This window comes from Oncorhynchus clarkii, unplaced genomic scaffold (genome assembly GCF_045791955.1).
Source record: "Oncorhynchus clarkii lewisi isolate Uvic-CL-2024 unplaced genomic scaffold, UVic_Ocla_1.0 unplaced_contig_12468_pilon_pilon, whole genome shotgun sequence".
Taxonomy (NCBI): Eukaryota; Metazoa; Chordata; class Actinopteri; order Salmoniformes; family Salmonidae; genus Oncorhynchus; species Oncorhynchus clarkii.
The window spans coordinates 157,501-184,212 of record NW_027261138.1 but is presented as its reverse complement, the minus strand read 5'-3'; the positions used below and the strand labels follow the sequence as shown (position 1 = coordinate 184,212).

The 26,712-nt window shown below is 49.5% G+C and overlaps 1 protein-coding gene across 3 annotated transcripts in view; it reads left to right on the top strand.

The window, feature by feature from the left end:
- The first annotated feature begins 15,061 nt into the window (after positions 1-15,061).
- The window catches only part of LOC139405194 (single Ig IL-1-related receptor-like), a 26,356-nt gene continuing 14,705 nt past the window's right edge, over positions 15,062-26,712 (top strand). For 2 of the 3 annotated variants that reach the window (XM_071147624.1, XM_071147626.1), the window contains exon 1: positions 15,074-15,335. In XM_071147624.1, coding sequence (XP_071003725.1) covers positions 15,266-15,335 — 70 coding nt within the window. In that variant the 5' untranslated portion in view covers positions 15,074-15,265. Of the gene's footprint in view, positions 15,336-26,712 lie in introns of all 3 variants that reach the window. The other variant, XR_011633867.1, reaches the window with a different exon arrangement.

Below are 26,712 nucleotides of genomic sequence, written 5' to 3'. Positions count from 1 at the left end.
ATGACTGACCCTGGGAGTGACCCATCTCTCTGAGGGTGTCTCAGGGGGAGTTGGGATAATGACTGACCCTGGGAGTGACCCCACTCTCTGAGGGTGTCTCAGGGGGAGTTGGGATAATGACTGAGCCTGGGAGTTACCCCACTCTCTGAGGGTGTCTCAGGTGGAGTTGGGATAATGACTGAACCTGGGAGTGACCCCACTCTCTGAGGGTGTCTCAGGGGGAGTTGGGATAATGACTGACCCTGGGAGTGACCCATCTCTCTGAGTGTGTCTCAGGGGGAATTGGGATAAAGACTGACCCTGGCCATGACCCTACTCTCTGAGGGTGTCTCAGGGGGAGTTGGGATAATGATTGACCCTGGCCGTGACCCTACTCTCTGAGGGTTTCTCAGGGGGAGTTGGGATAATGACTGACCCTGGGAGTGACCCCACTCTCTGAGGGTGTCTCAGGTGGAGTTGGGATAATGACTGACCCTAGGAGTGACCCCACTCTCTGAGGGTGTCTCAGGGGGAGTTGGGATAATGACTGACCCTGGGAGTGACCCCACTCTCTGAGGGTGTCTCAGGGGGAGTTGGGATAATGACTGACCCTGGGAGTGACCCCACTCTCTGAGGGTGTCTCAGGTGGAGTTGGGATAATGACTGACCCTGGGAGTGACCCCACTCTCTGAGGGTGTCTCAGGGGGAGTTGGGATAATGACTGACCCTGGGAGTGACCCCACTCTCTGAGGGTGTCTCAGGGGGAGTTGGGATAATGACTGACCCTCGGAGTGACCCCACTCTCTGAGGGTGTCTCAGGGGGAGTTGGGATAATGACTGACCCTGGGAGTGACCCTACTCTCTGAGGGTGTCTCAGGGGGAGTTGGGATAATGATTGACCCTGGCCGTGACCCCACTCTCTGAGGGTTTCTCAGGGGGAGTTGGGATAATGACTAACCCTGGGAGTGACCCATCTCTCTGAGGGTGTCTCAGGGGGAGTTGGGATAATGACTGACCCTGGCCATGACCCTACTCTCTGAGGGTGTCTCAGGGGGAGTTGGGATAATGACTGACCCTGGGAGTGACCCCACTCTCTGTGGGTGTCTCAGGGGGAGTTGTGATAATGATTGACCCTGGCCATGACCCTACTCTCTGAGGGTGTCTCAGGGGGAGTTGGGATAATGACTGACCCTGGGAGTGACCCCACTCTCTGAGGGTGTCTCAGGGGGAGTTGGGATAATGACTGACCCTGGGAGAGACCCTACTCTCTGAGGGTGTCTCAGGGGGAGTTGGGATAATGATTGACCCTGGCCGTGACCCCACTCTCTGAGGGTTTCTCAGGGGGAGTTGGGATAATGACTGACCCTGGGAGTGACCCCACTCTCTGAGGGTGTCTCAGGGGGAGTTGGGATAATGACTGACCCTGGGAGTGACCCCACTCTCTGAGGGTGTCTCAGGGGGAGTTGGGATAATGACTGACCCTGGGAGTGTCCCCACTCTCTGAGGGTGTCTCATGGGGAGTTGGGATAATGATTGACCCTGGCCGTGACCCTACTCTCTGAGGGTTTCTCAGGGGGAGTTAGGATAATGACTGACCCTGGGAGTGACCCATCTCTCTGAGGGTGTCTCAGGGGGAGTTGGGATAATGACTGACCCTGGGAGTGACCCCACTCTCTGAGGGTGTCTCAGGGGGAGTTGGGATAATGACTGACCCTGGGAGTTACCCCACTCTCTGAGGGTGTCTCAGGTGGAGTTGGGATAATGACTGAACCTGGGAGTGACCCCAGTCTCTGAGGGTGTCTCAGGGGGAGTTGGGATAATGACTGACCCTGGGAGTGACCCATCTCTCTGAGTGTGTCTCAGGGGGAATTGGGATAAAGACTGACCCTGGCCATGACCCTACTCTCTGAGGGTGTCTCAGGGGGAGTTGGGATAATGACTGACCCTGGGAGTGACCCCACTCTCTGAGGGTGTCTCAGGGGGAGTTGGGATAATGATTGACCCTGGCCGTGACCCTACTCTCTGAAGGTTTCTCAGGGGGAGTTGAGATAATGACTGACCCTGGGAGTGACCCCACTCTCTGAGGGTGTCTCAGGTGGAGTTGGGATAATGACTGACCCTGGGAGTGACCCCACTCTCTGAGGGTGTCTCAGGGGGAGTTGGGATAATGACTGACCCTGGGAGTGACCCCACTCTCTGAGGGTGTCTCAGGGGGAGTTGGGATAATGACTGACCCTCGGAGTGACCCCACTCTCTGAGGGTGTCTCAGGGGGAGTTGGGATAATGACTGACCCTGGGAGTGACCCTACTCTCTGAGGGTGTCTCAGGGGGAGTTGGGATAATGATTGACCCTGGCCGTGACCCCACTCTCTGAGGGTTTCTCAGGGGGAGTTGGGATAATGACTAACCCTGGGAGTGACCCCACTCTCTGAGGGTGTCTCAGGGGGAGTTGGGATAATGGCTGACCCTGGGAGTGACCCCACTCTCTGAGGGTGTCTCAGGGGGAGTTGGGATAATGACTGACCCTGGGAGTGACCCCACTCTCTGAGGGTGTCTCAGGGGGAGTTGGGATAATGACTGACCCTGGGAGTGACCCCACTCTCTGAGGGTGTCTCAGGGGGAGTTGGGATAATGATTGACCCTGGGAGTGACCCCACTCTCTGAGGGTGTCTCATGGGGAGTTGGGATAATGACTGACCCTGGGAGTGACCCCACTCTCTGAGGGTGTACCAGGGGGAATTGGGATAATGACTGACCCTGGGAGTGACCCCACTCTCTGAGGTTGTACCAGGGGGAGTTGGGATAATGACTGACCCTGGGAGTGACCCCACTCTCTGAGGGTGTCTCAGGGAGAGTTGGGATAATGACTAACCCTGGGAGTGACCCCACTCTCTGAGGGTGTCTCAGAGGGAGTTGGGATAATGACTGACCCTGGGAGTGACCCCACTCTCTGAGGGTGTCTCAGGTTGGAGTTGGGATAATGACTGACCCTGGCCATGACCCTACTCTCTGAAGGTGTCTCAGGGGGAGTTGGGATAATGACTGACCCTGGGAGTGACCCCACTCTCTGAGGGTGTCTCAGGGGGAGTTGGGATAATGACTGACCCTGGGAGTTACCCCACTCTCTGAGGGTGTCTCAGGGAGAATTGGGATAATGACTGACCCTGGGAGTGACCCCACTCTCTGAGGGTGTCTCAGGGAGAGTTGGGATAATGACTGACCCTGGCCGTGACCCTACTCTCTGAGGGTGTCTAAGGGGGAGTTGGGATAATGACCCCACTCTCCTAGGGTGTCTCAGGGGGAGTTGGGATAATGACTGACCCTGGCCATGACCCTACTCTCTGAGGGTGTCTCAGGGGGAGTTGGGATAATGACTGACCCTGGGAGTGACCCCACTCTCTGAGGGTGTCTCAGGGGGAGTTGGGATAATGATTGACCCTGGCCGTGACCCCACTCTCTGAGGGTTTCTCAGGGGGAGATGGGATAATGACTGACCCTGGGAGTGACTCCACTCTCTGAGGGTGTCTCAGGGGGAGTTGGGATAATGACTGACCCTGGGAGTGACCCCACTCTCTGAGGGTGTCTCAGGTGGAGTTGGTATAATGACTGACCCTGGGAGTGACCCCACTCTCTGAGGGTGTCTCAGGGGGATTAGGGATAATGACTGACCCTGGGAGTGACCCCACTCTCTGAGGGTGTCTCAGGGGGAGTTGGGATAATGACTGACCCTGGGAGTGACCCCACTCTCTGAGGGTGTCTCAGGGGGAGTTGGGATAATGACTGGCCCTGGAAATGACCCTACTCTCTGAGGGTGTCTCAGGGGGAGTTGGGATAATGACTGAACCTGGGAGTGACCCCACTCTCTGAGGGTGTCTCAGGGGGAGTTGGGATAATGACTGACCCTGGGAGTGACCCATCTCTCTGAGTGTGTCTCAGGGGGAATTGGGATAAAGACTGACCCTGGCCATGACCCTACTCTCTGAGGGTGTCTCAGGGGGAGTTGGGATAATGACTGACCCTGGGAGTGACCCCACTCTCTGAGGGTGTCTCAGGGGGAGTTGGGATAATGATTGACCCTGGCCGTGACCCTACTCTCTGAGGGTTTCTCAGGGGGAGTTGGGATAATGACTGACCCTGGGAGTGACCCCACTCTCTGAGGGTGTCTCAGGTGGAGTTGGGATAATGACTGACCCTAGGAGTGACCCCACTCTCTGAGGGTGTCTCAGGGGGAGTTGGGATAATGACTGACCCTGGGAGTGACCCCACTCTCTGAGGGTGTCTCAGGGAGAGTTGGGATAATGACTGTCCCTGGGAGTGACCCCACTCTCTGAGGGTGTACCAGGGGGAGTTGGGATAATGACTGACCCTGGGAGTGACCCCACTCTCTGAGGGTGTCTCAGGGGGAGTTGGGATAATGACTGACCCTGGGAGTGACCCCACTCTCTGAGGGTGTCTCAGGGGGAGTTGGGATAATGACTGACCCTGGGAGTGACCCTACTCTCTGAGGGTGTCTCAGGGGGAGTTGGGATAATGATTGACCCTGGCCGTGACCCCACTCTCTGAGGGTTTCTCAGGGGGAGTTGGGATAATGACTAACCCTGGGAGTGACCCCACTCTCTGAGGGTGTCTCAGGGGGAGTTGGGATAATGACTGACCCTGGGAGTGACCCCACTCTCTGAGGGTGTCTCAGGGGGAGTTGGGATAATGACTGACCCTGGGAGTGACCCCACTCTCTGAGGGTGTCTCAGGGGGAGTTGGGATAATGACTGACCCTGGGAGTGACCCCACTCTCTGAGGGTGTCTCAGGGGGAGTTGGGATAATGATTGACCCTGGGAGTGACCCCACTCTCTGAGGGTGTCTCATGGGGAGTTGGGATAATGACTGACCCTGGGAGTGACCCCACTCTCTGAGGGTGTACCAGGGGGAATTGGGATAATGACTGACCCTGGGAGTGACCCCACTCTCTGAGAGTGTACCAGGGGGAGTTGGGATAATGACTGACCCTGGGAGTGACCCCACTCTCTGAGGGTGTCTCAGGGAGAGTTGGGATAATGACTAACCCTGGGAGTGACCCCACTCTCTGAGGGTGTCTCAGAGGGAGTTGGGATAATGACTGACCCTGGGAGTGACCCCACTCTCTGAGGGTGTCTCAGGTTGGAGTTGGGATAATGACTGACCCTGGCCATGACCCTACTCTCTGAAGGTGTCTCAGGGGGAGTTGGGATAATGACTGACCCTGGGAGTGACCCCACTCTCTGAGGGTGTCTCAGGGGGAGTTGGGATAATGACTGACCCTGGGAGTTACCCCACTCTCTGAGGGTGTCTCAGGGAGAATTGGGATAATGACTGACCCTGGGAGTGACCCCACTCTCTGAGGGTGTCTCAGGGGGAGTTGGGATAATGACTGACCCTGGCCGTGACCCCACTCTCTGAGGGTTTCTCAGGGGGAGTTGGGATAATGACTGACCCTGGGAGTGACCCCACTCTCTGAGGGTGTCTCAGGGGGAGTTGGGATAATGACTGACCCTCGGAGTGACCCCACTCTCTGAGGGTGTCTCAGGGGGAGTTGGGATAATGACTGGCCCTGGAAATGACCCTACTCTCTGAGGGTGTCTCAGGGGGAGTTGGGATAATGATTGACCCTGGCCGTGACCCCACTCTCTGAGGGTTTCTCAGGGGGAGTTGGGATAATGACTGACCCTGGGAGTGACCCCACTCTCTGAGGGTGTCTCAGGAGGAGTTGGGATAATGACTGACCCTGGGAGTGACCCCACTCTCTGAGGGTGTCTCAGGGGGAGTTGGGATAATGACTGACCCTGGGAGTGACCCCACTCTCTGAGGGTGTCTCAGGTGAAGTTGGGATAATGACTGATCCTGGGAGTGACCCCACTCTCTGAGGGTGTCTCAGGGGGAGTTGGGATAATGACTGACCCTGGGAGTGACCCATCTCTCTGAGGGTGTCTCAGGGGGAATTGGGATAATGACTGACCCTGGCCATGACCCTACTCTCTGAGGGTGTCTCAGGGGGAGTTGGGATAATGATTGACCCTGGCCGTGACCCCACTCTCTGAGGGTTTCTCAGGGGGAGATGGGATAATGACTGACCCTGGGAGTGACCCCACTCTCTGAGGGTGTCTCAGGGGGAGTTGGGATAATGACTGACCCTGGGAGTGACCCCACTCTCTGAGGGTGTCTCAGGGGGAGTTGGGATAATGACTGACCCTGGGAGTGACCCCACTCTCTGAGGGTGTCTCAGGTGGAGTTGGGATAATGACTGACCCTGGGAGTGACCCCACTCTCTGAGGGTGTCTCAGGGGGATTTGGGATAATGACTGACCCTGGGAGTGACCCCACTCTCTGAGGGTGTCTCAGGGGGAGTTGGGATAATGACTGACCCTCGGAGTGACCCCACTCTCTGAGGGTGTCTCAGGGGGAGTTGGGATAATGACTGACCCTGGAAATGACCCTACTCTCTGAGGGTGTCTCAGGGGGAGTTGGGATAATGATTGACCCTGGCCGTGACCCCACTCTCTGAGGGTTTCTCAGGGGGACTTGGGATAATGACTGACCCTGGGAGTGACCCCACTCTCTGAGGGTGTCTCAGGGGGAGTTGGGATAATGACTGACCCTGGGAGTGACCCCACTCTCTGAGGGTGTCTCAGGGGGAGTTGGGATAATGACTGACCCTGGGAGTGACCCCACTCTCTGAGGGTGTCTCAGGTGGAGTTGGGATAATGACTGACCCTGGGAGTGACCCATCTCTCTGAGGGTGTCTCAGGGGGAATTGGGATAATGACTGACCCTGGCCATGACCCTACTCTCTGAGGGTGTCTCAGGGGGAGTTGGGATAATGATTGACCCTGGCCATGACCCTACTCTCTGAGGGTGTCTCAGGGGGAGTTGGGATAATGACTGACCTTGGGAGTGACCCCACTCTCTGAGGGTGTCTCAGGGGGAGTTGGGATAATGATTGACCCTGGCCGTGACCCTACTCTCTGAGGGTTTCTCCGGGGGAGTTGGGATGATGACTGACCCTGGGAGTGACCCATCTTTCTGAGGGTGTCTCAGGGGGAGTTGGGATAATGACTGACCCTGGCCATGACCCTACTCTCTGAGGGTGTCTCAGGGGGATTTGCGATAATGACTGACCCTGGAAGTGACCCCACTCTCTGAGGGTGTCTCAGGGGGAGTTGGGATAATGATTGACCCTGGCCGTGACCCTACTCTCTGAGGGTTTCTCAGGGGGAGTTGGGATAATGACTGACCCTGGGAGTGACCCATCTCTCTGAGGGTGTCTCAGGGGGAGTTGGGATAATGACTGACCCTGGCCATGACCCCACTCTCTGAGGGTGACTCAGGTGGAGTTGGGATAATGACTGACCCTCGGAGTGACCCCACTCTCTGAGGGTGTCTCAGGTGGAGTTGGGATAATGACTGACCCTGGGAGTGACCCCACTCTCTGAGGGTGTCTCAGGGGGATTTGGGATAATGACTGTCCCTGGGAGTGACCCCACTCTCTGAGGGTGTCTCAGGGGGAGTTGGGATAATGACTGACCCTCGGAGTGACCCCACTCTCTGAGGGTGTCTCAGGGGGAGTTGGGATAATGACTGACCCTGGAAATGACCCTACTCTCTGAGGGTGTCTCAGGGGGAGTTGGGATAATGATTGACCCTGGCCGTGACCCCACTCTCTGAGGGTTTCTCAGGGGGAGTTGGGATAATGACTGTCCCTGGGAGTGACCCCACTCTCTGAGGGTGTCTCAGGGGGAGTTGGGATAATGACTGACCCTGGGAGTGACCCCACTCTCTGAGGGTGTCTCAGGGGGAGTTGGGATAATGACTGACCCTGGGAGTGACCCTACTCTCTGAGGGTGTCTCAGGTGGAGTTGGGATAATGACTGACCCTGGGAGTGACCCATCTCTCTGAGGGTGTATCAGGGGGAATTGGGATAATGACTGACCCTGGCCATGACCCTACTCTCTGAGGGTGTCTCAGGGGGAGTTGGGATAATGATTGACCCTGGCCGTGACCCCACTCTCTGAGGGTTTCTCAGGGGGAGATGGGATAATGACTGACCCTGGGAGTGACCCCACTCTCTGAGGGTGTCTCAGGGGGAGTTGGGATAATGACTGACCCTGGGAGTGACCCCACTCTCTGAGGGTGTCTCAGGGGGAGTTGGGATAATGACTGACCCTGGGAGTGACCCCACTCTCTGAGGGTGTCTCAGGTGGAGTTGGGATAATGACTGACCCTGGGAGTGACCCCACTCTCTGAGGGTGTCTCAGGGGGATTTGGGATAATGACTGACCTTGGGAGTGACCCCCTTCTCTGAGGGTGTCTCAGGGGGAGTTGAGATAATGACTGACAAAGGAAATGACCCTACTCTCTGAGGGTGTCTCAGGGGGAGTTGGGATAATGATTGACCCTGGCCGTGACCCCACTCTCTGAGGGTTTCTCAGGGGGAGTTGGGATAATGACTGACCCTGGGAGTGACCCCACTCTCTGAGGGTGTCTCAGGGGGAGTTGGGATAATGACTGACCCTGGGAGTGACCCCACTCTCTGAGGGTGTCTCAGGGGGAGTTGGGATAATGACTGACCCTGGGAGTGACCCCACTCTCTGAGGGTGTCTCAGGTGGAGTTGGGATAATGACTGATCCTGGGAGTGACCCCACTCTCTGAGGGTGTCTCAGGGGGAGTTGGGATAATGACTGACCCTGGGAGTGACCCATCTCTCTGAGGGTGTCTCAGGGGGAATTGGGATAATGACTGACCCTGGCCATGACCCTACTCTCTGAGGGTGTCTCAGAGGGAGTTGGGATAATGACTGACCCTGGGAGTGACCCCACTCTCTGAGGTTGTCTCAGGGGGAGTTGGGATAATGATTGACCCTGGCCGTGACCCTACTCTCTGAGGGTGTCTCAGGGGGAGTTGGGATAATGATTGACCCTGGCCGTGACCCTACTCTCTGAGGGTTTCTCAGGGGGAGTTGGGATAATGACTGACCCTGGGAGTGACCCCACTCTCTGAGGGTGTCTCAGAGGGAGTTGGGATAATGACTGACCCTGGGAGTTACCCCACTCTCTGAGGGTGTCTCAGGGGGAGTTGGGATAATGACTGACCCTGGGAGTGACCCTACTCTCTGAGGGTGTCTCAGGGGAGTTGGGATAATGACTGACCCTGGGAGTGACCCCACTCTCTGAGGGTGTCTCAGGGGGAGTTGGGATAATGACTGACCCTGGGAGTGACCCCACTCTCTGAGGGTGTCTCAGGGGGAGTTGGGATAATGACTGACCCTGGGAGTGACACCACTCTCTGAGGGTGTACCAGGGGGAATTGGGATAATGACTGACCCTGGGAGTGACCCCACTCTCTGAGGGTGTACCAGGGGGAGTTGGGATAATGACTGACCCTGGGAGTGACCCCACTCTCTGAGGGTGTCTCAGAGGGAGTTGGGATAATGACTGACCCTGGGAGTGACCCCACTCTCTGAGGGTGTCTCAGGGGGAGTTGGGATAATGATTGACCCTGGCCGTGACCCTACTCTCTGAGGGTGTCTTAGGGGGAGTTGGGATAATGATTGACCCTGGCCGTGACCCTACTCTCTGAGGGTTTCTCAGGGGGAGTTTGGATAATGACTGACCCTGGGAGTGACCCCACTCTCTGAGGGTGTCTCAGAGGGAGTTGGGATAATGACTGACCCTGGGAGTGACCCCACTCTCTGAGGGTGTCTCAGGGGGAGTTGGGATAATGACTGATCCTGGGAGTGACCCCACTCTCTGAGGGTGTCTCAGGGGGAGTTGGGATAATGACTGACCCTGGGAGTGACCCCACTCTCTGAGGGTGTAACAGGGGGAATTGGGATAATGACTGACCCTGGGAGTGACCCCACTCTCTGAGGGTGTAACAGGGGGAGTTGGGATAATGACTGACCCTGGGAGTGACCCCACTCTCTGAGGGTGTCTCAGGGAGAGTTGGGATAATGACTAACCCTGGGAGTGACCCCACTCTCTGAGGGTGTCTCAGAGGGAGTTGGGATAATGACTGACCCTGGCCCTGACCCTACTCTCCGAGGGTGTCTCAGGGGGAGTTGGGATAATGACTGACCCTGGGAGTGACCCCACTCTCTGAGGGTGTCTCAGGGGGAGTTGGGATAATGACTGACCATGGGAGTGACCCCACTCTCTGAGGGTGTCTCAGGGGGAGTTGGGATAATTATTGACCCTGGCCGTGACCCCACTCTCTGAGGGTTTCTCAGGGGGAGTTGGGATAATGACTGACCCTGGGAGTGACCCCACTCTCTGAGGGTGTCTCAGGGGGAGTTGGGATAATGATTGACCCTGGCCGTGACCCTACTCTCTGAGGGTTTCTCAGGGGGAGTTGGGATAATGACTGACCCTGGGAGTGACCCCACTCTCTGAGGGTGTCTCAGAGGGAGTTGGGATAATGACTGACCCTGGGAGTGACACCACTCTCTGAGGGTGTCTCAGGGAGAGTTGGGATAATGACTGACCCTGGCCGTGACTCTACTCTCTGAGGGTGTCTCAGGGGGAGTTGGGATAATGACTGACCCTTGGAGTGACCCCACTCTCTGAGGGTGTCTCAGGAGGAGTTGGGATAATGATTGACCCTGGCCGTGACCCTACTCTCTGAGGGTTTCTCAGGGGGAGTTGGGATAATGACTGACCCTGGGAGTGACCCCACTCTCTGAGGGTTTCTCAGGGGGAGTTGGGATAATGACTGACCCTGGGAGTGACCCCACTCTCTGAGGGTGTCTCAGAGGGAGTTAGGATAATGACTGACCCTGGGAGTGACCCCACTCTCTGAGGGTGTCTCAGGGGGAGTTGGGATAATGATTGACTCTGGCCGTGACCCTACTCTCTGAGGGTGTCTCAGGGGGAGTTGGGATAATGATTGACCCTGGCCGTGACCCTACTCTCTGAGAGTTTCTCAGGGGGAGTTGGGATAATGACTGACCCTGGGAGTGACCCCACTCTCTGAGGGTGTCTGAGAGGGAGTTGGGATAATGACTGACCCTGGGAGTGACCCCACTCTCTGAGGGTGTCTCAGGGGGAGTTGGGATAATGACTGACCCTGGAAGTGACCCCACTCTCTGAGGGTGTCTCAGGGGGAGTTGGGATAATGACTGACCCTGGGAGTGACCCCACTCTCTGAGGGTGTCTCAGGGGGAGTTGGGATAATGACTGACCCTGGGAGTGACACCACTCTCTGAGGGTGTACCAGGGGGAATTGGGATAATGACTGACCCTGGGAGTGACCCCACTCTCTGAGGGTGTACCAGGGGGAGTTGGGATAATGACTGACCCTGGGAGTGACCCCACTCTCTGAGGGTGTCTCAGGGAGAGTTGGGATAATGACTGACCCTGGGAGTGACCCCACTGTCTGAGGGTGTCTCAGAGGGAGTTGGGATAATGACTGACCCTGGCCCTGACCCTACTCTCTGAGGGTGTCTCAGGGGGAGTTGGGATAATGACTGACCCTGGGAGTGACCCCACTCTCTGAGGGTGTCTCAGGGGGAGTTGGGATAATGACTGACCCTGGGAGTGACCCCACTCTCTGAGGGTGTCTCAGGTGGAGTTGGGATAATGACTGATCCTGGGAGTGACCCCACTCTCTGAGGGTGTCTCAGGGGGAGTTGGGATAATGACTGACCCTGGGAGTGACCCATCTCTCTGAGGGTGTCTCAGGGGGAATTGGGATAATGACTGACCCTGGCCATGACCCTACTCTCTGAGGGTGTCTCAGAGGGAGTTGGGATAATGACTGACCCTGGGAGTGACCCCACTCTCTGAGGTTGTCTCAGGGGGAGTTGGGATAATGATTGACCCTGGCCGTGACCCTACTCTCTGAGGGTGTCTCAGGGGGAGTTGGGATAATGATTGACCCTGGCCGTGACCCTACTCTCTGAGGGTTTCTCAGGGGGAGTTGGGATAATGACTGACCCTGGGAGTGACCCCACTCTCTGAGGGTGTCTCAGAGGGAGTTGGGATAATGACTGACCCTGGGAGTTACCCCACTCTCTGAGGGTGTCTCAGGGGGAGTTGGGATAATGACTGACCCTGGGAGTGACCCTACTCTCTGAGGGTGTCTCAGGGGAGTTGGGATAATGACTGACCCTGGGAGTGACCCCACTCTCTGAGGGTGTCTCAGGGGGAGTTGGGATAATGACTGACCCTGGGAGTGACCCCACTCTCTGAGGGTGTCTCAGGGGGAGTTGGGATAATGACTGACCCTGGGAGTGACACCACTCTCTGAGGGTGTACCAGGGGGAATTGGGATAATGACTGACCCTGGGAGTGACCCCACTCTCTGAGGGTGTACCAGGGGGAGTTGGGATAATGACTGACCCTGGGAGTGACCCCACTCTCTGAGGGTGTCTCAGAGGGAGTTGGGATAATGACTGACCCTGGGAGTGACCCCACTCTCTGAGGGTGTCTCAGGGGGAGTTGGGATAATGATTGACCCTGGCCGTGACCCTACTCTCTGAGGGTGTCTTAGGGGGAGTTGGGATAATGATTGACCCTGGCCGTGACCCTACTCTCTGAGGGTTTCTCAGGGGGAGTTTGGATAATGACTGACCCTGGGAGTGACCCCACTCTCTGAGGGTGTCTCAGAGGGAGTTGGGATAATGACTGACCCTGGGAGTGACCCCACTCTCTGAGGGTGTCTCAGGGGGAGTTGGGATAATGACTGATCCTGGGAGTGACCCCACTCTCTGAGGGTGTCTCAGGGGGAGTTGGGATAATGACTGACCCTGGGAGTGACCCCACTCTCTGAGGGTGTACCAGGGGGAATTGGGATAATGACTGACCCTGGGAGTGACCCCACTCTCTGAGGGTGTACCAGGGGGAGTTGGGATAATGACTGACCCTGGGAGTGACCCCACTCTCTGAGGGTGTCTCAGGGAGAGTTGGGATAATGACTAACCCTGGGAGTGACCCCACTCTCTGAGGGTGTCTCAGAGGGAGTTGGGATAATGACTGACCCTGGCCCTGACCCTACTCTCCGAGGGTGTCTCAGGGGGAGTTGGGATAATGACTGACCCTGGGAGTGACCCCACTCTCTGAGGGTGTCTCAGGGGGAGTTGGGATAATGACTGACCCTGGGAGTGACCCCACTCTCTGAGGGTGTCTCAGGGGGAGTTGGGATAATTATTGACCCTGGCCGTGACCCCACTCTCTGAGGGTTTCTCAGGGGGAGTTGGGATAATGACTGACCCTGGGAGTGACCCCACTCTCTGAGGGTGTCTCAGGGGGAGTTGGGATAATGATTGACCCTGGCCGTGACCCTACTCTCTGAGGGTTTCTCAGGGGGAGTTGGGATAATGACTGACCCTGGGAGTGACCCCACTCTCTGAGGGTGTCTCAGGGAGAGTTGGGATAATGACTGACCCTGGCCGTGACTCTACTCTCTGAGGGTGTCTCAGGGGGAGTTGGGATAATGACTGACCCTTGGAGTGACCCCACTCTCTGAGGGTGTCTCAGGGGGAGTTGGGATAATGATTGACCCTGGCCGTGACCCTACTCTCTGAGGGTTTCTCAGGGGGAGTTGGGATAATGACTGACCCTGGGAGTGACCCCACTCTCTGAGGGTTTCTCAGGGGGAGTTGGGATAATGACTGACCCTGGGAGTGACCCCACTCTCTGAGGGTGTCTCAGAGGGAGTTGGGATAATGACTGACCCTGGGAGTGACCCCACTCTCTGAGGGTGTCTCAGGGGGAGTTGGGATAATGATTGACCCTGGCCGTGACCCTACTCTCTGAGGGTGTCTCAGGGGGAGTTGGGATAATGATTGACCCTGGCCGTGACCCTACTCTCTGAGAGTTTCTCAGGGGGAGTTGGGATAATGACTGACCCTGGGAGTGACCCCACTCTCTGAGGGTGTCTGAGAGGGAGTTGGGATAATGACTGACCCTGGGAGTGACCCCACTCTCTGAGGGTGTCTCAGGGGGAGTTGGGATAATGACTGACCCTGGGAGTGACCCCACTCTCTGAGGGTGTCTCAGGGGGAGTTGGGATAATGACTGACCCTGGGAGTGACCCCACTCTCTGAGGGTGTCTCAGGGGGAGTTGGGATAATGACTGACCCTGGGAGTGACACCACTCTCTGAGGGTGTACCAGGGGGAATTGGGATAATGACTGACCCTGGGAGTGACCCCACTCTCTGAGGGTGTACCAGGGGGAGTTGGGATAATGACTGACCCTGGGAGTGACCCCACTCTCTGAGGGTGTCTCAGGGAGAGTTGGGATAATGACTGACCCTGGGAGTGACCCCACTGTCTGAGGGTGTCTCAGAGGGAGTTGGGATAATGACTGACCCTGGCCCTGACCCTACTCTCTGAGGGTGTCTCAGGGGGAGTTGGGATAATGACTGACCCTGGGAGTGACCCCACTCTCTGAGGGTTTCTCAGGGGGAGTTGGGATAATGACTGACCCTGGGAGTGACCCCACTCTGAGGGTGTCTCAGGGAGAGTTGGGATAATGACTGACCCTGGCCGTGACCCCACTCTCTGAGGGTGTCTCAGTGGGAGTTGGGATAATGATTGACCCTGGCCGTGACCCTACTCTCTGAGGGTTTCTCAGGGGGAGTTGGGATAATGACTGACCCTGGCCGTGACCCCACTCTCTGAGGGCGTCTCAGGGAGAGTTGGGATATGGAAAAGGCACATTTGCAATTCACACGTGTATAAAACACGCTTGTACAGGTGAAATAGGGCAAGTTAAGCGCCCAACAAATTAATTGAATTACTATTAACAAGACATTTATTTTAGTTTTAAAAAAGCAACATACTTTTACATTTGTTTTACTACCAATGACCCACATTACAACCTAACTACATAACGTTTTACTGTAGGTACCTGTGTGGATGGGGGGGGGGGGGGGGGGGGGGGGCAGAGTCGTGCATTACAGTGTGTGAAGCCTACAGTTGGATTTTTAAACTCGGTTGTATGACTCTTTTATTTTAAAAACCCTGTTCCGTTTAAGCATGTTGGGAGGACTTTTGCGACCAGTAGACTAAGCAGATAGCCTACTTCTGAAAGTTGACTTGAACAGGTGAGACGTCACGTGACCACCCGTACACAGAAGTCAGTCAAGCAGTTGAACCGAGTCATGCCTTGGGAGTTATTATTTTTATTTAACTACAATTCCTAATGTTATATCCACTGGGGCTGGGTGATACGATATAATCCTAGGACCATAGCGCGTGCCTTGCGATTGAAAACTCGGAATAAGAAGGAAAGAGAACGATTTTACCTTACAAAATGACTTCGAACCAGTTGGCTTTCATTCTGACATGTACTTTATGGAACAGGATATCGGTGTGTGCTGGAGGTAAGATTATATTCTGTCATTTAATCTATTGACAATATTGTTTAATCGATTAAACGGAAAACCGATTCAATTGTATGTTATTTTATTGATCAGAAAATTTGACTTTTTTGGGGAGGGGAAGCTCTAATTTATCAACTTTACCGCATGCTATCGTGCGTAAAGCGCGAGAGGGTTCTTTTTTTGCTGAAGAATATGATTTGAGTTTCTTGCAAATTCCATTAGTATATACGGTATAAACATTATATTTAGTTTGAAATTCTTTGCACAGGTTGTTTATCACCAATAGGAAACGAACGAAAGTGACGACTCCTTGCGTCATAATGTCGAACGAACAGCCTATCTCTGTTTAAAGATACATTACTCATTAAAATAAATAGAATTAGAAGACAAGAGACAGTTGCCAATCAGTTGGAGAAGAGACAACCAATCAATGACAAGTACACATCTGTCGCCTCTCAACACTGCAACCTTTCAAGTGTCATTCAGTCATGAGTTCTCTAGTCCAGTCGGACACTAACGACGACAATTGCTCCAATCTGGACTTCGTACCCGGATATACAGCGCAGTGCTACCACCATGTTAATAATAAATCATATACAGAATGTTAAAACAGAGTGTGTTTTTGTGTGTATGTGCAGTGGTTGCTTTGTCAATTGGAAGGTTCCGGAAAAGGGTGGTGACCTGCGAGGCTCTGAGGGACCGGAACGCAGGAAAACAACACCATCTTTATAATAAATCATTGCATGCATTTACTTTATTGCTCATCTATCACACCAGTATTTCTACTTGCACATCGCCATCTGCTCATCTATCACACCAGCATTTCTACTTGCACATCGCCATCTGCTCATCTATCACACCAGCATTTCTACTTGCACATCGCCATCTGCTCATCTATCACACCAGTATTTCTACTTGCACATCGCCATCTGCTCATCTATCACACCAGTATTTCTACTTGCACATCGCCATCTGCTCATCTATCACACCAGTATTTCTACTTGCACATCGCCATCTGCTCATCTATCACACCAGTATTTCTACTTGCACATCGCCATCTGCTCATCTATCACACCAGTATTTCTACTTGCACATCGCCATCTGCTCATCTATCACACCAGTATTTCTACTTGCACATCGCTATCTGCTCATCTATCACACCAGTATTTCTACTTGCACATCGCCATCTGCTCATCTATCACACCAGTATTTCTACTTGCACATCGCCATCTGCTCATCTATCACACCAGTATTTCTACTTGCACATCGCCATCTGCTCATCTATCACACCAGTATTTCTACTTGCACATCGCCATCTGCTCATCTATCACACCAGTATTTCTACTTGCACATCGCCATCTGCTCATCTATCACACCAGTATTTCTACTTGCACATCGCCATCTGCTCATCTATCACACCAGTATTTCTACTTGCACATCGCCATCTGCTCATCTATCACACCAGTATTTCTACTTGCACATCGCCATCTGCTCATCTATCACACCAGTATTTCTACTTGCACATCGCCATCTGCTCATCTATCACACCAGTATTTCTACTTGCACATCGCCATCTGCTCATCTATCACACCAGTATTTCTACTTGCACATCGCCATCTGCTCATCTATCACACCAGCATTTCTACTTGCACATCGCCATCTGCTCATCTATCACACCAGTATTTCTACTTGCACATCGCCATCTGTTCATCTGCTCATCTATCACACCAGTATTTCTACTTGCACATCGCCATCTGCTCATATATCACACCAGTATTTCTACTTGCACATCGCCATCTGCTCATCTATCACACCAGTATTTCTACTTGCACATCGCCATCTGCTCATCTATCACACCAGTATTTCTACTTGCACATCGCCATCTGCTCATCTATCACACCAGCATTTCTACTTGCACATCGCCATCTGCTCATCTATCACACCAGTATTTCTACTTGCACATCGCCATCTGCTCATCTATCACACCAGCATTTCTACTTGCACATCGCCATCTGCTCATCTATCACACCAGTATTTCTACTTGCACATCGCCATCTGTTCATCTGCTCATCTATCACACCAGTATTTCTACTTGCACATCGCCATCTGCTCATATATCACACCAGTATTTCTACTTGCACATCGCCATCTGCTCATCTATCACACCAGTATTTCTACTTGCACATCGCCATCTGCTCATCTATCACACCAGTATTTCTATTTGCACATCGCCATCTGCTCATCTATCACTCCAGTGTTCATTTGCTAAATTGTCATTACTTCGCTACTATGGCCTATGTATTGCCTTACCTCCTCATGCCATTTGCACACACTGTGTATAGACGTTATTTTTTTCTATTGTGTTATTGACTGTACGCTTGTTTATTCCATGTGTAACTCTGTGTTGTTGTTTGTGTCGCACTGCTTTGCTTTATCTTGGCCAGGTTGCAGTTGTAAATGAGAACTTGTTCTCAACCTGCCTACCTGGTTAAATAAAGGTGAAATAAATGTAAACATAGATACATAATTATCCTCCCTTGGCACAGAGCAGTGTTGTAGATGCGCTTACAGAAGCTGCACACGCATTTCATGTAATTCCACATCATATTAGATGACTGGAGATTTTAGCATAATAGTTTTTAATACCTTTAAAAATTATCTGTCATTTACAGGCTACTCTGACACTGACGTCCTGAGTATCTGAATATATGAAACGCCTAGGTGTGTGGAGACACTTATTGTACAATAAAGATTTCCAGTTTCACTGACTCGCCGGCGATGGTTGATGCACTCGTGCCAAAATCCTATCTCACTCTTGTTCTACTTTGTAAAACAATACTGTTCGCTCAATAGGTGTATTTGGAAGTTGATAACATATTTGGTAGCCTACAGACAGATTGTCTTCTTTTTTTTCTGCAGAATCCATCTGCTTTCCAACCTATGTTTTTCCCGTGATGTCATTAGAGATTTTGCTAAAGGCCTGTTTTGACTGCGTGCGGTTTGTTTACCGAGACAGACTTGTCGTGCGTTCCCGACGGTAGGCAATGCCTTGTGATTGGACTAAACACAATACACAGCTAGACTATAACAAGAGAGAGAGCTATTGATCCTCTGTGGCTAAATCATAGGCCTACTACTCTTGCTGTACTATTCTGAATTATTTCATTGCTTTATCAACAGACAGTAATATAATTTTGGCAAACGTATTGGATTTGATCAGGGGTGCTGCGGTACCTCCAGCGCCCATCCCGCGGCTATGATTCCATAAGGAAATACATGATTAAGTGCAACGCTGGGGAGATGAGAGTTGCAGGCTCATGTCTTCTCAGATCAGAGAGAGGAAGAGAGGTCATAGAAAGTGAATATCATTCTAGTTCTGAGAGATACATGCGCGCGTTTCTCTTTCACCCCGGTAATGGCCAGTGGCAACGCGTTGGTACCGGCTGCGCAAGCCATAAACCCGGGGCGGCCCAACACGAATCAATTCTTACAATATCAGGCACGTTTTCACATTACGTTTTTTAGGTGGAAGCACAACTACATAGGAGGAAACTTAAATGAAATCTGATTGATTTTATTATTTAAAAAAAAAAATACATCGCAAACAGTTCGCGTGAACGCGGGCGCACTCAATTCTTCATTGCTGCGACATACTTGCTTGTTGAGATATCTGATCACGTTAGGCAGCGTTTCATTTGGGGGAGATTTTCGGCACAGCACCTGTTCCTGGGAAATGTGTTCCGGGAAACGAAACAGTGCGGTTCAAATGAAACAATGTTGTGTGTACAACAGATGCATCCAATCCTAAGGAATTCCCCCAGGGCCTCTTAGCTAGCCTGCTCTTTACCATACCTGAATATGTTGACAAACTGGTCATTGTAGAGGTTCTAACTGACAGACAGTGAGGGGAGGAAATCTATGTACTCCTGTTGTTCTTTCTGCTGTGGGGGTTAAATGGTTAAAGTTTGCTTATAATAAAGGGATCTGTTGTTCCTCTTTATGGCAGTGTATGCTTGCATATAAATTCATGACCAGTTGTTCCCCCCACTGCTAACAGTGGTGTTTTAGGGCTGCTATAGAACTACTCAACATCTAAACCAAATCAATACTCTATGGTTGTCTGTTAACAGTGGTGTTTTAGGGCTGCTATAGAACTACTCAACATCTAAACCAAATCAATACTCTATGGTTGTCTGCTAACAGTGGTGTTTTAGGGCTGCTATAGAACTACACTGTGGTTGTCCTGTATTCATTTCTGGTTGATTTGAAGTTGTCAAAAGAAATCAGAGGAGACTGAAAAACAAGGAATTTATAGAACTAAATAACTGACTGTATGTCCTGCTCTTTAAACCCATATGGCCCCTTCTCTCCATTCTAGAACACCTGCTCTTTAAACCCATATGGCCCCTTCTCTCCCTTCTAGAACACCTGCTCTTTAAACCCACATGGCCCCTTCTCTCCCTTCTAGAACACCTGCTCTTTAAACCCATATGGCCCCCTCTCTCCCTTATAGAACACCTGCTCTTTAAACCCATATGGCCCCCTCTCTCCCTTATAGAACACCTGCTCTTTAAACCCATATGGCCCCTTGTCTCCCTTAAAGATCTGACTGTATGTTCTGTTTTCCCCATAAAGAACTGACTGTATGTCCTGTTTTCCCCTTAAAGAACTGGCTGTATGTTCTGTTTCCCCCTTAAAGAACTGGCTGTATGTTCTGTTTCCCCCTTAAAGAACTGGCTGTATGTCCTGTTTTCCCCTTAAAGAACTGGCTGTATGTCCTGTTTCCCCCTTAAAGAACTGGCTGTATGTTCTGTTTCCCCCTTAATCTTCATCCTACCCCCTCCTTTTTTGAAAATTCTGTTAAAAATCGCGCAACTTTTCAGCGTCCTGCTACTCATGCCAGGAATATAGTATATGCATATGATTAGTATGTGTGGATAGAAAACACTCTGAAGTTTATAAAACTGGTTAAATCACGGCTGTGACTATAACAGAGCGTGTGTTTCATTGAAAAACGCAAGAAAAACTGCTCTCTGAAAGCAAAAAATAATTTCCATAAGTCACTTCCACCAGTTGTTAAAGGAGAACAGAATTTAATGGGAATTTGCCTGCACCGTCTACAAATTCCGCACGATGGCGCCATTGTACTAATTTTCAATCGAATTAATTGTTGGAAAATCCATCTGTCTGACCTTAAGTTTTCCAGTCTTCACCCGGAAGCAGTTTAGGGAGAGATCAGATTGCATTGTTTTTGAAGTGAGGACCTATTGAAGAGACATCGCCCTGTAATCATTTAGATAGATTATAAACGTTTACTAATACCTAAAGTTGGATTACAAAAGGATTTCGAAGTGTTTTGTGAAAGTTTATCGTCGACTTTTTTAATTTTAAAAAATTACGCAGCGTTTAAAAACGATGAATTTTTCTGAATGACACTACTTCTATACAAAGCTATTTTGGGTATATATGGACCGATTTAAACGAAAAAAAGACCCAATAGTGATGTTTATGGGGCATATAGGAGTGCCAAGAAAGAAGCTCGTCTAAGGTAATGAATGTTTTATATTTTATTTCTGCGTTTTGGGTAGCGCCGTCTATCGCAAAATCTGTTGTTTACGTGTCGAGCTGGCATTTTGGGGGGTGCATGCTATCAGATAATAGCTTCTGATGCTTTCGCCGAAAAGCATTTTAAAAATCTGACTTGCTGGCTAGGTTCACAACGAGTGTAGCTTTAATTTAATACCCTGCTTGTGAATTTTGATCAAGGTTTGAGTTTTAACGAGTACATTTAGCATTTAGCGTAGCGCATTTGCATTTCCAGGTGCCTACTTGGGACATATGCGTCTCAAGTAGGGGCAAGAAGTTAAAGAACTGGCTGTATGTCCTGTTTTCCCCTTAAAGAACTGGCTGTATGTCCTGTTTCCCCCTTAAAGAACTGGCTGTATGTCCTGTTTCCCCCTTAAAGAACTGGCTGTATGTCCTGTTTCCTTCCCCCTTAAAGAACTGGCTGTATGTCCTGTTTTCCCCTTAAAGAACTGACTGTATGTCCTGTGTTCCCCTTAAAGAACTGGCTGTATGTCCTGTTTTCCCCTTAATGAACTGGCTGTATGTCCTGTTTTCCCCTTAAAGAACTGGCTGTATGTCCTGTTTTCCAAAGGCATATGCTTCTGCTCTGACAGAACAGCTCATTATCCTACTTTCCCCAATGTTACATCTGATGCATTTGCTCCTCAGCGATTTGCTATTCCTCAAAGTACCCGTTTGCCCCATGAGGGAGCTGAGCTGCAAGTAAAAACAAACTGGGTGAAAAAGCAAACCAGTTCACCTTCACATTCCATTATGTTGGCCTGTTCCAGTCACTGTGTAACCAGCAACAATACTGCCCACCTGCTCTGCTGAGTCATAAAGTACTGTTTATAGACGCTAGTCCTCTGCCTGAGTCCTAAATACCACCCTATTCCCTACATATAGTGCACTATTTTTGACCAGGGCCCTATAGAACCCAATTCCATATATAATACACTACTTTAGACCAGAGCCCTATAGAACCCTATTCCCTATATAGTGCACTACTTTAGACCAGGGCCCTATAGAACTCTATTCCCTATATAGTGCACTGCTTTAGACCAGAGCCCTATAGAACCCTATTCCCTATATAGTGCACTACTTTAGACCAGAGACCTATAGAACCCTATTCCCTATATATAGTGCACTACTTTAGACCAGAGTCCTATAGAACCCTATTCCCTATATATAGTGCACTACTTTGACCAGGACTCATAGCCTGGACAATAGGGTACCATTTGGAGCGTTATATGCAAAACATTTGCTCATAACTTTGCTCTGTGCTTACCTACCTACCTACCTACCTACCTACCTACCTACCTAGTTTTAGAACACCTAATCATCCAAGGGTTTTTCTTATTATTTTTTTTTACTATTTTCGACATTATAGAATAGTAGTGAAGACATCAAAACTATGACATAACACATATGGAATCATGTAGTAACCAAAAAAGGGTTAAACAAATGGTAATAACCGAATAAATATAACATGGTAATAACATGGTAATAACCAAATAAATATAACATGGTAATAACATGGTAATAACCAAATAAATATAACATGGTAATAACATAATAAATATAACATTATGGTAATAACATGGTAATAACCAAATAAATATAACATGGTAATAACATGGTAATAACCAAATAAATATAACATGGTAAGAACATAATAAATATAACATTATGGTAATAACATGTTAATAACCAAATAAATATAACATGGTAATAACATGGTAATAACCAAATAAAATATAACATGGTAATAACATAATAAATATAACATTATGGTAATAATATGGTAATAACCAAATAAAATATAACATGGTAATAACATAATAAATATAACATTATGGTAATAACATGGTAATAACCAAATAAATATAACATTATGGTAATAACATGGTAATAACCAAATAAATATAACATGGTAATAACATAATAAATATAACATTATGGTAATAATATGGTAATAACCAAATAAATATAACATTATGGTAATAACATGGTAATAACCAAATAAATATAACATTATGGTAATAACATGGTAATAACCAAATAAATCTAACATTATGGTAATAACATGGTAATAACCCAATAAATCTAACATGGTGGTAATAACATGGTAATAACCTACTAATAACAATAGTTTGGTTATACCAAATGTGATCGTATTGTGATAGATTATCCTCGAGGTGGCCAACTCCGTAAACTATTGTCGTTCCTAGCCAACTCCATAAACTATTGTCGTTCCTAGCCAACTCCGTAAACTATTGTCGTGCCTAACCAACTCCATAAACTATTGTCGTTCCTAACCAACTCCATAAACTATTGTCGTTCCTAACCAACTCCGTAAACTATTGTTGTGCCTCTAAGAGTTAGTTTCATATGCTTTGGGGTGGGGGGTTAAATTGGTATTTGCTACACCTGTAGAGAAGAGGTTTGTTTCAGTCAGTTAAATTGGTATTTGCTACACCTGTAGAGAAGAGGTTTGTTTCAGTCAGTGTGCCTGCCGAGTTGGCTGGTTCAGCCTTACAAGATTGAGCTGGGGAGACAAAAGGGCCCTATTGTTTTTAGGTCCTGCAGTCAGTCAGTCAGTCAGTCAATCAGTCAGCCAGTCAGTCAATCAGTCAGCCAGTCAGTCAATCAGTCAATCAGTCAGTCAATCAGTCAGTCAGTCAATCAGTCAGTCAATCAGTCAGTCAATTAGAACCCTATATAGTATTTCTACTTGCACATCGCCATCTGCTCATATATCACACCAGTATTTCTACTTGCACATCGCCATCTGCTCATCTATCACACCAGTATTTCTACTTGCACATCGCCATCTGCTCATCTATCACACCAGTATTTCTATTTGCACATCGCCATCTGCTCATCTATCACTCCAGTGTTCATTTGCTAAATTGTCATTACTTCGCTACTATGGCCTATTTATTGCCTTACCTCCTCATGCCATTTGCCCACACTGTGTATAGACGTTATTTTTTTCTATTGTGTTATTGACTGAACGCTTGTTTATTCCATGTGTAACTCTGTGTTGTTGTTTGTGTCGCACTGCTTTGCTTTATCTTGGCCAGGTTGCAGTTGTAAATGAGAACTTGTTCTCAACCTGCCTACCTGGTTAAATAAAGGTGAAATAAATGTAAACATAGATACATAATTATCCTCCCTTGGCACAGAGCAGTGTTGTAGATGCGCTTACAGAAGCTGCACACGCATTTCATGTAATTCCACATCATATTAGATGACTGGAGATTTTAGCATAATAGTTTTTAATACCTTTAAAAATTATCTGTCATTTACAGGCTACTCTGACACTGACGTCCTGAGTATCTGAATATATGAAACGCCTAGGTGTGTGGAGACACTTATTGTACAATAAAGATTTCCAGTTTCACTGACTCGCCGGCGATGGTTGATGCACTCGTGCCAAAATCCTATCTCACTCTTGTTCTACTTTGTAAAACAATACTGTTCGCTCAATAGGTGTATTTGGAAGTTGATAACATATTTGGTAGCCTACAGACAGATTGTCTTCTTTTTTTTCTGCAGAATCCATCTGCTTTCCAACCTATGTTTTCCCCGTGATGTCATTAGAGATTTTGCTAAAGGCCTGTTTTGACTGCGTGCTGTTTGTTTACCGAGACAGACTTGTCGTGCGTTCCCGACGGTAGGCAATGCCTTGTGATTGGACTAAACACAATACACAGCTAGACTATAACAAGAGAGAGAGCTATTGATCCTCTGTGGCTAAATCATAGGCCTACTACTCTTGCTGTACTATTCTGAATTATTTCATTGCTTTATCAACAGACAGTAATATAATTTTGGCAAACGTATTGGATTTGATCAGGGGTGCTGCGGTACCTCCAGCGCCCATCCCGCGGCTATGATTCCATAAGGAAATAAATGATTAAGTGCAACGCTGGGGAGATGAGAGTTGCAGGCTCATGTCTTCTCAGATCAGAGAGAGGAAGAGAGGTCATAGAAAGTGAATATCATTCTAGTTCTGAGCAATACATGCGCGCGTTTCTCTTTTACCCCGGTAATGGCCAGTGGCAACGCGTTGGTACCGGCTGCGCAAGCCATAAACCAGGGGCGGCCCAACACGAATCAATTCTTACAATATCAGGCACGTTTTCACATTACGTTTTTTTTTAGGTGGAATAACAACTACATAGGAGGAAACTTGAATAAAATCTGATTGATTTTATTATTTTAAAAAAAATACATTGCAAACAATTCGCGTGAACGCGCACGCACTCAGTTCTTCATTGCTGCGACATGCTTGTTTGTTGAGATATCTGATCACGTTAGGCAGCGTTTCATTTTGAGGAGATTTTCGGCACAGCACCTGTTCCTGGCAAATGTGTTCCGGGAAACGAAACAGTGCGGTTCAAATGAAACACTGTTGTGTGTACAACAGATGCATCCAATCCTAAGGAGTTCCCCCAGGGCCTCTTAGCTAGCCTGCTCTTTACCATACCGGAATATGTTGACAAACTGGTCATTGTAGTAGTTCTAACTGACAGACAGTGAGGGGAGGAAATCTCTGTACTCCTGTTGTTCGTTCTGCTGTGGGGGTTAAATGGTTAAAGGTTGCTTATACTAAAGGGATCTGGTGTTGCTCTTTATGGCAGTGTATGCTTGCAGATAAATTCATGACCTGTTTTCCCCCCCACTGTTAACAGTGGTGTTTTAGGGCTGCTATAGAACTACTCAACATCTAAAGCAAATCAATACTCTATGGTTGTCTGCTAACAGTGGTGTTTTAGGGCTGCTATAGAACTACACTGTGGTTGTCCTGTATTCATTTCTGGTTGATTTGAAGTTGTCAAAAGAAATCAGAGGAGCCTGAAAAACAAGGAATTTATAGAACTAAATAACTGACTGTATGTCCTGCTCTTTAAACCCATATGGCCCCTTCTCTCCATTCTAGAACACCTGCTCTTTAAACCAATATGGCCCCTTCTCTCCCTTCTAGAACACCTGCTCTTTAAACCCACATGGCCCCTTCTCTCCCTTCTAGAACACCTGCTCTTTAAACCCATATGGCCCCCTCTCTCCCTTATAGAACACCTGCTCTTTAAACCCATATGGCCCCCTCTCTCCCTTATAGAACACCTGCTCTTTAAACCCATATGGCCCCTTGTCTCCCTTAAAGATCTGACTGTATGTTCTGTTTCCCCATAAAGAACTGGCTGTATGTCCTGTTTTCCCCTTAAAGAACTGGCTGTATGTTCTGTTTCCCCCTTAAAGATCTGACTGTATGTTCTGTTTCCCCTTAAAGAACTGGCTGTATGTCCTGTTTTCCCCTTAAAGAACTGGCTGTATGTTCTGTTTCCCCCTTAAATAACTGGCTGTATGTTCTGTTTCCCCCTTAAAGAACTGGCTGTATGTCCTGTTTCCCCTTAAAGAACTGACTGTATGTTCTGTTTTCCAAAGGCATATGTTTCTGCTCTGACAGAACAGCTCATTATCCTACTTTCCCCAATGTTACATCTGATGCATTTGCCCCTCAGCGATTTGCTATTCCTCAAAGTACCCGTTTGCCCCGTGAGGGTGCTGAGCTGCAAGTAAAAACAACTGGGTGAAAAAGCAAACCAGTTCACCTTCACGTTCCATTAAGTTGGCCTGTTCCAGTCACTGTGTAACCAGCAACAATACTGCCCACCTGCTCTGCTGAGTCATAAAGTACTGTTTATAGACGCTAGTCCTCTGCCTGAGCCCTAAATACCACCCTATTCCCTATATATAGTGCACTATTTTAGACCAGAGCCCTATAGAACCCTATTCCCTATAT